The 15,986-nt window shown below is 49.4% G+C and overlaps 1 protein-coding gene across 1 annotated transcript in view; it reads right to left on the reverse strand.

Moving 5' to 3' along the window:
* Nucleotides 1-15,986, reverse strand: part of SEC14L5 (SEC14 like lipid binding 5) — a 44,690-nt gene that overhangs the window by 23,827 nt on the left and 4,877 nt on the right. The window contains exons 3-6 of the mRNA XM_007073378.3: nucleotides 4,592-4,741; nucleotides 4,059-4,190; nucleotides 1,302-1,430; nucleotides 453-645 (exon numbers count right to left, since the gene is read on the reverse strand). Of these exons, the coding sequence (XP_007073440.2) occupies nucleotides 453-645; nucleotides 1,302-1,430; nucleotides 4,059-4,190; nucleotides 4,592-4,741 (604 nt within the window). The remainder of the gene's footprint in view (nucleotides 1-452; nucleotides 646-1,301; nucleotides 1,431-4,058; nucleotides 4,191-4,591; nucleotides 4,742-15,986) is intronic.

Below are 15,986 nucleotides of genomic sequence, written 5' to 3' on the forward strand. Positions count from 1 at the left end.
GTATGTACATATATATGGCTAGGTAGTTTCACGAAATACGACCACAAAATTAGTATTGCCTCCAGAGAGAAGAAAAGAGTCTTACTTCCTCATTTACATCTTCCAAGAAGTTTGAATATTTCTTTCTACCATCTCCATACATTACTCATATAATTAAAAATAGTAATAAAACCAGAGAAAAGGGCAGCCCTGAGGCACCAGATCAGGTCAATTCCTGATTTAGAAATAAACCAGTTCTGGCTCTTGGGCCGGAAGGAAGGAAGAGAGGGTAAAGCAGCGGGAAAGGGCGGAAGCTGAGTCTTTCCAGTTCGTAGACCCATTCCCAAGGGGACCCGCAGCAACTCTTCCCGCGCGGAGTGAGCAAACACAAAGCAGGTTTCCAGGGACTGGGGCAGTTGTGGGGGGCACAAGGGTACAGGCCTGGCCCGCTGGCTTCAGCCACAGGGACCTACCGTCTGTAACCACCACCTCAGGCGCAGGGCCTGGAGCACCAATGGGCCCGTCAACCTCCAGGGAGCCCGGATCCCTCGGCCCAGCCTGGGAGCGGGCGTCCTCCTCTCGGACGGGGGCAGGCGTCCATCGGGGAATGTGAGAGGTGCCCTGGGAGATAAGCTCGTTCAGGTAATGTTCAATCACCTCCTTCCCCTGGAAGCCAGAGAGACCAGAGGCATATGAGCCGCAGGGCAGGAGAGCAGGGATAACCTCATCAGCCTGGGAGTCACCCCCACCTGGCTGCAGCCCCACCCCTGACACGTAGCTATGGAGAACTTGAAATGTGGCTGGTCCAAATGGAGATGTGCTGTGAGCGTCAGATATGAACCGGATTTCCAAGACTTAGGACGGAAAAAAGAATGTAAAATAGCTCATTGGTAGGTTTTCTATAGGTAACATGTGGGTTAAAATACATCGTTGAAATGAATTTCACCCGTTTCATTATGCGAAAAGGCCTCTCAGGGACAGGTCTGAGAGCCTTACACAGCAACCAGTTTTAACCAGGAAAAAGCACCACAGAATGCCCCTTCTCTGTCCAGAGTTCACTACACAAGCCCCAAACATCAGGGAGCATCTGGATAATGATTATGGTGCCCCCATTTCAGGCCAGGTGGTTTCCACTCATTATCTTGTGTGTTATGGTCATTGTTAGGATACTCACTCTATGGATGAAAAGACTGAGGCCAAGGAAGGTTAAGGATCGATCTTGCCCGATGTCACTTGGGTTGTCAGGTGTCAGAGCAGGTTTTGAACCAGGCTCTGAGGTCTGTGTACCTTCCTCCCTGTGACTGATGGAGCCCACCCCTTACCCTCTTGACGTTAGCTGTGTACTGCTTCATGGCGATCTTCTCCAAGGCACTTTCGAAGCCAAAGAAGGACCGGATGTCGAGCGAGGCGGATTGCTCAAAGCAAGTCCACTCTTCATTCTCGGGGTGGACCTGAAAGCCAGGCAGCCACAGTGACAAGTCTCATTGTGGGGGATGCAGTGCCCCCCCTCAGGGCTCTCTTGGTGATCTGGGCCCAACCAGAGCAGCTGTGGACAGCATGGCAATACCGGAGTGGGGGGGCAGCAACCCCACCCGGAGAACAATGCCAAGTGTTAGAGAACAAAGAGCCTTCTCATGAGGGGCTGGAAGGAAGTGGGTCTGGCATCTGCAAGCCTGTCCCTTAAAAACTGTTCTATAATGATATATTTAAATGAGTAATATATTTAGGGGCACCTGGGTGGCACAGTCGGTTGGGTGACTGGCTCCTGGTTTCGGCTCAGGCCATGATCTGATGGTTTGTGAGTTTGAGCCTCACGTCAGTCTCTGCGCTGACAGTGTGGAGCCTGCTTGGGAATCTCTCTCTCCCTCTGTCTGCCCCTCCCCAACTATCTCTCACTCTATCTCTCTCCCTCAAAATAAACTTTATAAATGAGTTAATGTACTTAATATATAATTATATGTAAGTTATATATAACTATTACATATTTTAAATATATATTTTAAAGTATTTATTATGTTACATATTTATTGTAAACAAATACACACACACACACACACACACACGGACAAACTTTGTTGACAGAGCTTCTATGCAGACCCAGACTTAGTCCCTCTCAAACTTTCCTGGGCAGAAGTATTACCAGGGAGTCTGTGAAACATGCAGATGCTGGGCACCTGGATGGCTCAGTCGGTTAAACATCCGACTTCAACTCAGATCATGATTTCACAGTTTGTGAGTTCAAGCCCCGTATTGGGCTCTGTGCTGACAGCTCAGAGCCTGGAACCTGCTTCAGATTCTGTGTCTCCCTCTCTCTGCCCCTCCACGGCTCATTCTTTCTCTCTCTCTCAAAAATAAATACACATTTAAAAAAAATTTAAATATGCAGATGCCTGGGCCAAATAGGTCCAGGGCAGGGCCTGAAAACCTGCATTTCCCAAGCAGCCTCAGTGACGCTAATTCAGCGGTTGGTAGAACTCATGCTGAGAAATATGCACTAAATACATATTATAAATGCACTAAAAGTGATTTATAAAAAGCTGCCACCCACACAACTCCCTAGAGGTAAGCATTGGAATATTCTGGGTCCAATTCCCAGAGGAGCTGGAGGTGTGGAAAGAAAAAGCAATGGGCATTTACTGGACACCTGCTGTATACTAGGCACCATGCCAAATGCTAGAGATGGGACAGATACACAAGGCAATGCCCCCCCCCATAGGGAAGGCTCTAATGAACCATAGTTACAACACTGGAGTTATCATCATGAAAACTAGCATTCGGGATCTAGCACAGGCTAAAGGAGCTTTACCTACATTGTCTTATAGGCTCTAGCCAGCACCGGATGAGGCGGGCTCTGCTGACAGGTATGCAAGGGGTGGCCTGGGGAGGGGAAGCAACTTGCCCAACATCATTCAGCAAGGAGGTGGCAGAGCTGGGCTCCATCCCAGCAAACGCCTCCAGGCTCCTCCCTCACTCCAACCCGGGGGCAGCAGGACCCTGCCCCTGCAGCCCCCATTCTCAGACTTCACTCATCCACCTATGGGTCTTCACACATGCTGTTCCCACCCCAGAACTCTCTTCCCAGCCCTCTCATCCACCAGCTCTCAGCTTGGTGGCTTCAGTGGGACACTGTTACCTAACAGAGTGCCTCTCCTCTTATTTTCCCTAATCCTGTCTTCTGGATCCCTTCTTAGTATTTGTGAAGTTGTAAGATTACGTTGACCTTTTTTCTTGTCTGTATCTGCCACTGGAATGGAGGTCCTTGTGAGAACAAAGGTCAGGGGGACTAGTCCGTGCTCTGGCCGGATGCCCAGCACATAGTAGGTGCTCAGTCAGTGTGTACTGGAGAATAATAATAATTACTATTAATGATCTGAAAAGGTAACACACATACAGGGCTTGGTACGTGCCAGGCCCTCTTCTAAGGGGTTTCGGATACTTTTCTTCCCCTACTTCTCACCACAACCCATGTGGGAGGTGTCATCATTAACCCCATTTTACAGATGAAGAAACTATAGGGGCCGCTGGATGGCTCAGTCGTTTAAGGGTCTGACTTTGGCCTAGGTCATGATCTCATGGTTCGTGGGTTCGAGCCCCGCGTTGGGCTCTGTACTGACAGCTCAGAGCCTGGAGCCTGCTTCGGACACAGAGCCTGTGTCTCCCTCTCTCTCTGCCTGTCCCCTACTCATGATCTGTCTCTCTGTCTGTCAAAAATAAATAAACATTAAAAATTTAAAAAAAAAACGTAAATGAGCCTCCCTTTCAAGGAGGAAGAAAAGGACAGAGAGAAGAGGGAGGTGGAGGCAGGTTGCCAGCTTTCCCCAATAAAATACAGGATGCCATATTTGAATTTCAGATAAACAACGAATAATATTTTGGTAAGTATGTCCCAAGCGGTATTTGAGGCTATTTAAACAAACAGAAAAGTATCAGCTGTGTATCTAAATTGCAGATGTAAGTGAGTGTCCTGCAATTTATCCGACAAGGCCCTGGGAGCAGGGGAGAGGCAGCCAGGCTGATGCGTGGACTGCAGGACACAGGAAGAGGGCGGGACGCAGGAAGGGGGCGGGACGCAGGCTTACAGTGTAGCTGCAGTTCTCGTTGACCACCACGCGGTTGGCGAAGGTCTCATTGTGGGCTTCAATGAGGAGGGTCCTCTCCCTCCAGTTCAACACGTTTCTCTGCACAAAGACCACGTGCTCTACGCCGGCAATCTGCAAGGGAAGGAGCAGCGAAGGGGGTGGGGGCTGCTGGATACCAAGACTCACCAAGACCCCAAGACCCCGCGCCTGCCCACCAGCCGGCAGTATCCCGTACCCAGCCCAACACCCGCAAACCCCAAGACCCCCTGTGCCCCACCCGGAGCCTGCCCATAAGCCCCAGCCCCAGTCCCTAGCTCCTAGGGCTTTGTCCTTCCCAGACCGGCCCTCCGACCTAGAACGACCGCCCCCTTTCCGCAGGCCCCAACCCCAACCCCAGGACGTGTACCACCAGCACCTACACTCATATGCATACTCACTGGCTTCACCACCTGAGCCCGCCCCCAGATCCCCCCCTTTCCAGTCCCCTCCTCCGTGGGGCCCCCCGGCACTTCTGGGAACCCCTCCCCACCCACCTTGCGCAGCAGCCGCGGGGCCTCCACGCGCAACCTGCAGCTCCGCTCCACCACGTGCACCGCCCCGTCTGCGCTGCGGGACTCGCGCAGGACCTCGCTGCCCAGGAAGACGGGGATCTGCGGGCAGGTGGGGAAGCGCTTCTCATAGGCCTACGGGCAGAGGGGGAGTGAGTGTCAAGGGGGCTGGGGGCCCTAGCCTCCTCCCTCCTGCTGGGCTGGGGGCTCTAGCCTCCTCCCTCCTGCTGGGCTGTGGTCTCCTTTACAAGAGCAGACACCTGTTTAAGAGCTGTGACACACCAGTGCCTGAGCAATGATTTGCAACTCACTCTTTGGATTTGCATTTGAGACTTCACCCTCAGAAGAAAAAGTGAGCTTGCCTGGAACATTTTAAAAGAAGGCATCTTTCAGAAAAACACTCTGGACGTAATCTAACACCTCTTCATGATAAAAACACTCCACAAATGAAGAATAGAAAGGAACATCTTCAACCTGATAAATCACAGTTTAACATCATACTCCATGCCAAAAGATGGAATGCTTTCCCCGTAAGATCAGGAACAAGGCAAGGATGTCCACTCTGGCCACGTCTGTTCAACATTGTCCTGGAGGTTCCAGCCCTGGCAGTTAGGAAAGCAAAAGAAATACAAGGCATCCAGTTTGGAGGGCGAGAGTCTGTGCCCCGTTCCAGAAGTGCCAGGGTAGGAGCCTCCGGGGTAAGCCGGCATCCATAGCTGACTGTATGCAAATGGGGTCTGCTCCAAGAGCCTGTCACAGTCCACGTGCCCCGGAATCAGGATCAAAGCAGCTCCAAAAATAGTGCAGGCATCTGAGGACACGCACCTCCTCCCCCATCCCTCCCGGCTCCTCCCAGCTCAGAAGGGCAGAGGCGAGGGAGGGGCAAGGAAGAGATGGAACTGTGCCTGGTGCCCTTAGTGTCACCCCAGGCCCCACAAGGCCAGCCCAGTGCATCTTCCTGCCATATGTTGAAGCTGCTTGCCTTGTACAGACACAGCAGACACACCAGGGTTAGAATAAGGAGCCCCTGTTCCCCAGGGGAGAGTGCGCAGTAGGCAGGCACTTATCAGAAGCCTGCATAGCCTGCGGACAAAGCCAAGTGGGCAAATTCTGTGCTGGTGGCCACAGTTCTACTTCCTCCCGACAGAGGCACATCCTTTCTTTCTCTAAGCCTCTTTTACCACCTGGAAAATGGGTATATCCCAAGCTTGCCTCCCAGAGTATGAAACCCAAGTTCAAGCTCGCCGGGCGGTTCACTGAAGGCAACCAGAATTTTCATTCCCCAGGCAACAAGACTCAAATGCAGCAGAACACAGGTCTGCAAAAACTGCTCCTGACCAGCCCTATCTGAGTACTTCCTTGGGATCCAATGCAGGAGGGAGCCAGAGGCGCTGGCCTGGGCCCACCTCTGTGACAGGCAGAGGGATGTTGACATTTTTTGAAAGCATGTGGAAGGAAAGGGGTGCGTGTTTTGGAACTGGACAGGCTCAGTTCATGTCTCTTCTACTTTCTCACTGAGGGACCTTGGGCAAGTCACTTGCCCTCTCTGAGCCTCTATTTCCTCATCTGTAAAATGGGATGGTGAGGAGGTCACCAGATGTTGTCTCAGAGGAGTTGGCACTCGAGGAGCCTTCACTGTGCTCCTCCAGCTGTGTATTTTCTTCCATTTCGTCCTCTGAATGGCATCCTCATTTGACAAATGAAAAAACTGGAACCCAGAGAGGCCAAGTAACTAACCCAAGGTCACACAATGAAAACTGGTGAATGTGGATTTGAATCCCATTGTGGCCCAGTACCCCACTCCTTCAGGAACACCTTGCTCAGCAGCTCGCTTGTTCTCCTGGGCAGCTGGGAAACAGCCAGGCATTGTCCCTGGGGCCCTGTGGTCACAATTTCCCCCTTCTCCACACTTAGTACTTCAACTCCTACTGGCGGCGGCCACACTGCCCTTGAGTTTCTGCACTTCCTCTGACTATTCTACAGTCTCTCCTTCTCCCCGGATGAAATGACGTAGTCAGAACAGCCTAGATGCTCAGAATGTGTCCCACACTCCTTGCTGTGGCCAGCCAGGCTCCAGGCAATCTCTCCCACTAGCCACCTTCACTCCGCTCCAGCCACGCCAGCCTTGCTATTTTTCTTTTCTTCTGCTTTTTTTAATGTTTATTTATTTTTGAGAGACACACAGAGTGTGAGCAGGGGAGGGGCACACACACACACACACACACACACACACACACAATCTGAAGCAGGCTCCAGGCTCTGAGCTGTCAGCACAGAGCCTAACGCGGGGCTTAAACTCACAAACTGTGAGATCATGACCTAAGCCGAAGTCAGACACTTAACTGGCTAAGCCACTCAGGTGCCCCCGACCTTGTTCTTTCTAAAACACATTTTTATGGGTTCACTTGTGCCCCCTTCCCGCCACCAACAAAATTCATGTGTCCTACCCAGTACCTCTGAATGTGACCTTATCTGGAAATAGGTCGTCGCAAATGTAATTAGTTAAGATGAGGTCATACTAGAGTGGGGGTGGGGGGAGAGACTGCTAATCCAATATGACTGAGGGACATTTGGTCACAGACACTCATATAGTGTCTTCACCATGTCAAGATGAAAGCACAGGTTTGGGTGATTCCTCTACCGGCCAAGGACTCCAAAGATTACCAGCAACACCAGAAGGTAGGAGAAAGACATGGAACCGATTCTCCTTCAAGCCTGCAGAGGGAACCTACTCTACCAACACCTTGATCTCTGGCGTTTAGCCTTCAGACTGTGGAGTAAAAAAGTTTCTGCTGTTTAAGCCACCCAGTTTGTTGTACTTTTTATTATTTACTTATTTATTTTTGTGGTACTTTTTAATGTCAGCTCCGGGACACTCATGTGCCCACCACCTGTTCCTACCATAGAGCCTTTGCACTGGCCATTCCGTCTGCTGGGACCACTAATCAATTTACTTGATAGTGAAGGAAGAAGAAGGCTTGAGTAACTGGGGTTTCCAGAGAGGTAGGACAGCTGGACCGGGGGGCTGAAGAGATGCTCTGGCTTCAGGGACTCGTCTGTGCTGGTCCTTCTTTGTGGGACATCTTCCCCCACCTTCTCCCCTGCAAGACTGTCTTCTTCCCTATTCTGTCCTTTTAGCCCATTCATTTCCTCAATACCATTTTTCACATCCTTTAGCCATGTACTCACTTGTGTGTTGTGTGCCAGAGGCCTGGGCTACATGTTTTTCCACAGCACTGACCTCACACATGCCTGTCTCAGTTCTTGGGACACACTAGGGCTAATAAATGCTCACAAGCAAAGAAAAAAATAACTTAAACTTGCTGGTGATCCAAAAAGCCCCAGAAAGGTGTCCTGGGAGGGGAATGACAGGCCATGGATTCAACGCATGCATCCAAGGAAGGCTGACTTCCTGTTGTAACAAACCTCTTGTCAGAAGAGCTCCATCTGGAGCCCCCAGATAACAGCAGAGGGCAGAGGGCTGGGCGGCAGCAGATGGGTGCGTGGGCACAACTGTCCCTGACCCTGAAAGGGAAGGTGCTACCTTCCTCAAGTAAGTAATGGCTGCTGCATCGATGGAGACATGCCAGGCACTGGAGAGGGGAACGGCCAGAACTCAGGCTCCATCCAGAAGGTGGGGGCCCCAAAATACAGGGTCCATCCAGTGGCATATCTCCAGCCAGAGAGTCCCTGGGGTTGTGAGGTCCAGTGTCAGACATTGTTGCTATGATATTTTTAGGGCGCTAACTGCATTTCTTTGCAGTGGCCCGAGATGGGAATTAGAATTTCCCCATTTTACAGATAAGCAAGTGGAGGTTTGGGAAGGCATCACACAGTCAGTAAGTGGTGGGGTTGGAGCACAACCGGTCTGACCCAGACCTCAGCCCTGAACCACTCTGCCCTGCCCCTCAGGGGACTTTAGCTACATCACAAGCGTCCAGAGTCTGGAAATGCTGAGTCCTGCTGGCCTAAAACCTGTGAGTCAGGGGCACCTTTGGTTTTGGCCCATCATAGGGTCTTAGAGGATCAAACAGTCCACAGGATCCTCTCTGCGGACTCCTGTTCCCACAAATCAGGCCTGAGTTTCTCTGTGCCGAATACACACATGGTTTGGCCCCCTCAGGGACACAAAGTGGCAGAAGGGATTCAGTTACAGCTCTTTTGCCAGGTGGCTGGAGAAGGACACCCAAGCCTCCTGGCTCAGAAAGGAAGCTGGTCCAAGGCCCAGAACCCGCCCATGCAGGGCCACAGCTGGGGTAGGCAGAGACCAGTGGAAACTTCCGTTGACTGCCTCCCCTGGGCCTCCATCCTGCAAAACTCCACAGTGACACACTTAGCAAGTGGAGATGGGCGGCTGGCCTCCTAGCCAGACTTGCCTACACCCAGGAACCTACCTCCTTGAGCACAGCATGTCCTCTCTCTCCCTTCAGCCTCATCTGTCAATTGGAGTCACCCACTCCCAATGAGCCCTCTGTTGTACCCGTTTCTGACATCAGAAGTCATCGGCCCCTGGCAGTGAGTTTTTTCCCCTCCCACCACCCCCCCCAACTTGTCAAAGTGACATAGTCAACACTCAGTAGACATTTACATGATGAATGAGTGAATGAATGACAGCATTGCATACCCATTAAGAACATGGACTCTGGGGCTTGGGTCCAAATCTCTGCCTCTTACCAGCTGTGTGGCCTTGAAGGAGTCCTCAAGCTCTAAGCTCCTTAATGCATTCATTTGTTAAGAGGAGAATAAGAAAAGTAGCTACCTTGCTGTGTTGTGGGATGTGTGGGGGGCGAATAAAGGAGTCCGTTTTTGTAAAGTGCTGAGAACAGTGCCTGGCACATGGTTCGTTCTACATAAGCATTTGTTAAATAAATTTAAATTTTAAAAAAGAGTGAGATTCTATAAAGTACAGAAAAGCTATTTCTGCTAATCACTTGACAGCTGCTGCCTCCTCTCCTCCCCCCCCCCTTCCTTCCTGCTCTTCCTCATGCAAATTCAAAAAAAGCTGGAAGCTGCTTATCCCAAACCTTCCACTAAGAGAGTGGAAAGAAGATCCGGACCACATTAACTTTGTCTTCCCTTTCCACGCTGCAGGCTGCATTCGGGGCACTGACCACTGCGTGACCTCAGGCAAGGCATCTGCCTCCCCTGTCACACTCCTCAGGAGCCTTCCTTGAAGACCCCACCTGCCCCCTTGAAGCCTGGGAGACCCCACGACAGACAAGAATCTATCCTCTCAGCTGCCCCAACTTTTTTTTAAAAACTGAGATATAATTCTCATACCGTAAAATGCACCCTTTTAAAGTGTTCGGTTCAGTGAGTTTTAGCACATTCACAGAGTTGCGCAACCATCACCACTCTCTCGTTCCAGAACATTGTCATCACCCCAAAAAGAAATTCGCTACCAATTACAGTCTGTCCCCTCTGCCCCCACCCCAGCCCTAGGCAATCACTAATCCACTTTCAATCTCTGTAGATTTGCTTTTTCTGGACATCTCATGTACGTGGAATCATACAGTGTGTGACCTTTGGTATCTGGCTTCCTTTGCTCGGCGTGATGTACACGAGATTCACCGCACTGTAGCATGCGTCAGTGTTTCCTTCCTTTTTCACAGTTGAATAACGTTCCACCGTATCGGTTCCCTCAACTTTGGCCAAGTTGCTGAGCTATCTTGGTGAATGAGTTATCCTACGGCAGTGGTGTCGTCCCAGCTGATAAGGGGTAGCGGGCATGGGAGAACCCGGGCAACGTGACTCTGGAGCCTTTTGAAATGAGGGCTGTATACAATCTATAAAAACAGGTACACCTGGATGGTCCTGTAGCTGAACAAGCTGCTGCTATTCTAATTAAAGCTAGCTCTGGAGACACAAAAGATGGAGACAAAGGGTCACAAGGACCCTGCAGCCAAAACATGTGGACATAGCAAAGGGGCAAGCCCCAGTGTGGTGGGACAGCAGAGTCAAAGCACAGGGTTTACTGTGCCAGCTGGGCAAACTCTCCATGTGCCAGCTGGGCAACCTCGACTTAACTCCTCTGAGACTCAGTTCCCTCAAAGAAGAAGAAGAAGAAGAAGAAGAAGAAGAAGAAGGAGAAGAAGGAGAAGAAGAAGAAGGAAAGAAAGAAAGAAAGAAAAGAGAGAGAGAAGATAATGAGAAAGATCATGATATCTACTTTGTAAGGACTACAGTGAAGATTAAAGGGAGGTAATATGTTTAAGGCACTTAGCACAGTGCCAGACATCACATCGTAGTTGGTTTTTTTTAAGTTTATTTTATTTATTTATTTAGAGGGGTGGGGGAGGGCAGAAACAGAAAGGGAGAGAGAGACTCCCAAGCAGGCTCCATGCTGTCAGCTCAGGGCCCAGCATGGGGCTCGAACCCACGAATGTGAGATCATGACCTGACCCAAAATCAAGAGTCAGATGCTTAACCAACTGAAGCATCCAGGCGCCCCACGTCATAGATTTTTTTAAATGGACAAAAGTAAAGCAACAGGCATTTGAACAGATACTTTTACAGAATCATTCATAATAGCCAAACAGTAGAAACATCCCAAATGTCCATTGACAGATGTATAGACAAACAAAATGTGGTCCGTCCATACAGTGGAATATTATTCAGCCATAAAAAGGAAGGAAGCACCGATTCATGCTACAACATGGATGAACTTCAAAAACATCACGCTTAGTGAAAGAAGTCAGACACAAAAGGACAAATACTATATGGCTCCACCTGTATGTGTTCTTGAAGTAGTCAGACTCATTGACAGAGAGTAGAAGGCTGGGTACTAGGGGCTGGCGGGGCAGGAGGGGTGGGGAGTTAGTGTTTAATGGGGGCACAGTATCAGTTTGAGAAGCTGAAAGAGTTCTCGGGATGGGTGGTGGTGAGCGCTTGTGCAACAGTGTATATGCACTTAATGCTGAACAGAACAGTACACTTAAAAAAGGTTAAGCTTTTTTTAAAAAATGGATAAATGAGAAATTTTGCATTATATATATTTTACCACAAATTAAAAAAAAAAAGGGGCACCTGGGGGGCTCAGTCGGTTAAGTATCCAACTTTGGCTCTGGTCATGACCTCACGGTTTATGAGTTCGAGCCCCACCTCAGGCTCTGTGCTAACAGCTCAAAGCCTAGAGCCTGCTTCAGATTCTGTGTCTCCCTTTCTCTCTGCCTCTCCTCCGCTCATTCTCTGTCTCTCAAATATGAATACATTTTTAAAAGATTTAAAAAAAGAGTAAGCCATCTCCTGGATGGTTTATCAGCCCTACCGGGAGAATTGATTGTGATTTGAAATAGGATATTATGTGTGCATGTTGTGTTTGTTTATAGTCAACACCTCTCTCTGTGTGTCTGTTTTCTTCATCCCTGGATTCCCCAGTGCCTCGTACAACACCTGGGATGCTGTCGACACCCAGCCAATATTTGCCGAAGGAAGGAAGGAAGGAAAGGAGGCTGAGGAGGAGGGAGGAGCTGGTGTTGGAGAATGAAAGCAAGAAGTTGGAAGCACTGACATGTATCTACCCGGAAGAGTAGGGGGAACAGTGCAGGGCCCCCCGCTACTGTCTACACTTGCCAGGACACTGCCGCAGGCCCAGACGGTAACCTGTGCCTGTGGATTGCTGTCTATGCTCCACCGGCAGAAAGCTGAGTCCTGGAAGGTGCCTCTCACACAGATGAATAAGCCCCTGAGTAGTTCCCCTCTGCAGTCATGGAGAGGGGTACAGCCACGGCTGTTGGCCGAAGAATCAGCCCTCAACGAGGTTCCAGGGAACACTTCTCCCTGTATTTCAGTTTCCTGGTCCTAAGGCTGCAGCATGGGTGCAGTTAGTAGGGCCCAGGTGTTATTTGCTCCAATTCTATCCCTTCTTCTCACGGATTGGATTTGGATGTCACTTTGTCCAGGACTGTGTCCCTCTGTCATGAGCTCACACCATCGGAACGCCCAGTCTCTTGCAGCACCGAGGGGCACGCACAGCCTGGCTGCCCCGCCCGGCAACTGCACAAAAACCTGCTGTGGATTCTCACCCACGCATGGGGAGCAGGGTGGAGGAAACTCTCCTCCTCCGAACACACTCTGTGCCCACAAATTTCTAGGATCAGCTGGTGCCCTTGGTGGTTCAGGGAGGGACAAAGAGGCAGACACCCGCCTAGAGCATCCTGACATTTAGCGGTATGTCAGGATCTTGATGGGAGGGAAACGCTATTTTAGATTTTCAAGTGTCTCAGGAATGTGCCCAGCCTCTGTCACCTCTGCTTCTCCATGTTCTCCTGGCCTCTGGGATGGAAAACCCCCTCCGATCTACTTAAACCCGAAATCTGACCATGTCACGCATGCTTAAACCTTCCAAAGCTCCCGAGGTCCTTGAACAGACTTGAATTGACCCTGCCAATCACTTTCTAACTCACACTGGAGCTCATATGAGCCACATCTCTTTCTTCAGAGAGAAGGTCTACTCCTTCTCTGCACACAGTGGGCCCTCCACCCCTTGGCAAGGCTCAGCCTGAATGACTTAAAAGACCCTTAACTGGCCCCTTCCCTTGTTCCTACAATACTCTGTTCATTCCCTATTATGAATTAGCATACGTAGCTACATACATAGCTACACAGCATTTGCCTGGTTCCTCTGTCTCTCTCTCTCTCTCTCTGTCTCTCTCTCTCTGGGAAACACACACACACACACACACACACACACACACACACACACACACCACACCACACCACTGCAAGCTCTCTGAGGGCAGGAAGGGATTATGTCGGGAGAACCAGAACAAGATAGACATAGTCTCCACCTTCCTGAAACTTACTTTTATGAGAAAGGCCCATATAAATAAACAAGGAAGGAAACCAACAGAATCATGATGCATTTCAACAAGTGCTAGGAATCAACTATGTTGTAGCCCCTACACTCAGCATGCTGCTTGGGATACAATGAAACTCAATAAATATTTATAGGATGCAGGGGCACCTGGGTGGCTGAGTCCATTAAGCACCTGACTTTGGAGCAGATCATGATCTGGTGGTTCGTAGGTTCAAGCCCTGCATCGGACTCTGTGCTGACAGCCTGGAGCCTGTTTCAGATTCTGTATCTCCCTCTCTCTCTATCCCTCCCCTTCTTGCACCTTGTCTCTTCATTTCAAAAATAAATAAACATTAAAAAATATTTGTAGGGGGGCGCCTGGCTGGCTCAGTCGGTTAGGTGTCTGGCTTCGCTCAGGTCATGATCTCATGGTTGGTGCGTTCAAGCCCCGTGTTGGGCTCTGTGCTGACAGCTCAGAGCTGGAGGCTGCTTCCGGTTCTGTGTCTCCCTCTCTCTCTGACCCTCCCCTGCTCACGTTCTGTTTCTCTCAAAAATACATAAACATAAAAAAAAATATTTGTAGGATGCATACACGAACATGTGCGTGAATTAATATTTGCATTAACTAATGAGTAAGGACCTAAAATATACTTCTGAAATCAGAAGATCACTTTGCTGGGTGATGGATCACTTCTGTTCTCCCAGGTCCTGTAAGCAATCCAGAGTGGAAAATGTCGCTTCCCTTAATCTGTTAGCAACAGGATCATATGATGGGCTCCAGGGAACTAATTTAAACTCATTTAAATGAGGCCCCTGCTGCTTTATTAAAACTAAGTCCATAACAACCAGTCCAACTGTAACTACCCTTGGCCTGAGCTGCAAGGATTTACCTCCAGAGGCTGCTCCTTATTAATAACCCATTTGCTAAATTACAAGCTGTTTATCAATACAAAAGGCCAGGTCTTTAAATATTTTAACACTTAATTGCTGATGACAGCCCTCACCTCCATAACCCTTCCTCTGTGTGAAAAGCCTATTGCTGAAGAAATTCTACCCCGAGCCATGTTCCTTCTTTAGATTTGCAGAATTTGAGATGAGCTCAAGTCACGGGGCTTTGGAGCCCCACTGGGATCCCAGGGCAGTGCCCGGACAAGAGGCAGCCAGGTCATTCCTGAAGCTGCCTCGGCCACTGGTGCACAGGTGTTTACTGAACGTCAGAGCCAGAATCTGGAGTGTCTGGCTGTGAGTGCAAGCTATGGGGTCAGATTTCCCTAAATTAAAATCTCTGCCATTTACTGATGATGTCATTTACTGAGCTAGTGAGCATAAATGGGCTGAATTGCGTCCCCCTAAAAAAGGTATGGTTGGAGTTCTAGGCCCCAGGAACCTCAGGATGTAACCCTATTTGGAAAGAAGGTCTTTACAGAGGTCAATCAAGTTAAAATTGAGGTCAGTAGAGGGTACTTATAAATCTGGTACGACTAGTGTCCTTATAGAAACAGAAGTTTGGACCCAGAGGCACACACACAGGAAATATTCCAGGTGAAGTTTGTAGTTATGCTCCCACAAACCAAAGAACTGCCAGAAGCCAGGAGAGAATCCCAGAACAGATCCCTCCCAAGCACCTTCAGAGGAAGCACAGTCCTGCTGACACCTTGACCTTGGATGTCTGGCCTCTAGATTTCTGTTGTTCTAAACCAACCTCCATTGTGGTGCTTTGTTACGCAGCTCTAGCATATGAATACACTGACCAGGGGACAGTTGCCTTACGCTCTGAAAGCCTTTGTTTTTCCTTCCTCTGCAGTTAAGGCTGCTATGAAACTACCTGACTCTGAGTAAGTCTCAGGGCTGGACACACAGAGCATTGGGTTGGTAACTGCTTCCAGGCTCTGTCAGCATCTGCTGCCCCCCAGGAGGCCAGGGTCTGTGGGTTCTGGCTGTGCTCCCCTTTGTGGTGTCCTGATGGAATACAGGCATTTGGGGCACAGCTTTGGTGGTAACCATCCCCACGAGACTGCTCCCTGGGCCCAGATCTACCTCAAAAAGTTGAGATCCTCAGCTCTGACAAATGGCAGAGCTCATGATTGGGAATGTGGATTCTGGAGCTAAACTGCCTGCAGTGAAGTCCCCAGCCATCTCATGTTTGCTTTGTGGCCTTGGGTAATCCATTCATCCTTCCCATGCCTCGGTTTCTTCCTCTGTAGAATGGTGCCACCCACAGAACCTGTCTCATGGGATGCTTAGGAGAGGTACTTGACTTAATATTTGGATGGGCTCAAAACAGTGTCTGGGATGTGAACATGCTTGTTAAATCAAATTTTAAAAATAAAATTTGCCTAAACCTGCCAAATAATCACTACAATTCATGGCAGGGATTTCTTTGGAAAGAATATAGCCACACAAAAACTTGTGCATCTGTGTTCATAGCGGTGTTATTCATAACAGACCAACACAGGAAACAATGATGAATGAATAAACAAATATGGTCGATCCAGGCAATGGAATAGTATTTAGCCATAAAAAGGGATGAAGTGCTGATATGATACAACATGGATGAGCCTTGAAAACATGATGCTCAATGAG

This window comes from Panthera tigris, chromosome E3, assembly GCF_018350195.1.
Source record: "Panthera tigris isolate Pti1 chromosome E3, P.tigris_Pti1_mat1.1, whole genome shotgun sequence".
In the NCBI taxonomy this organism is placed as follows: domain Eukaryota; kingdom Metazoa; phylum Chordata; class Mammalia; order Carnivora; family Felidae; genus Panthera; species Panthera tigris.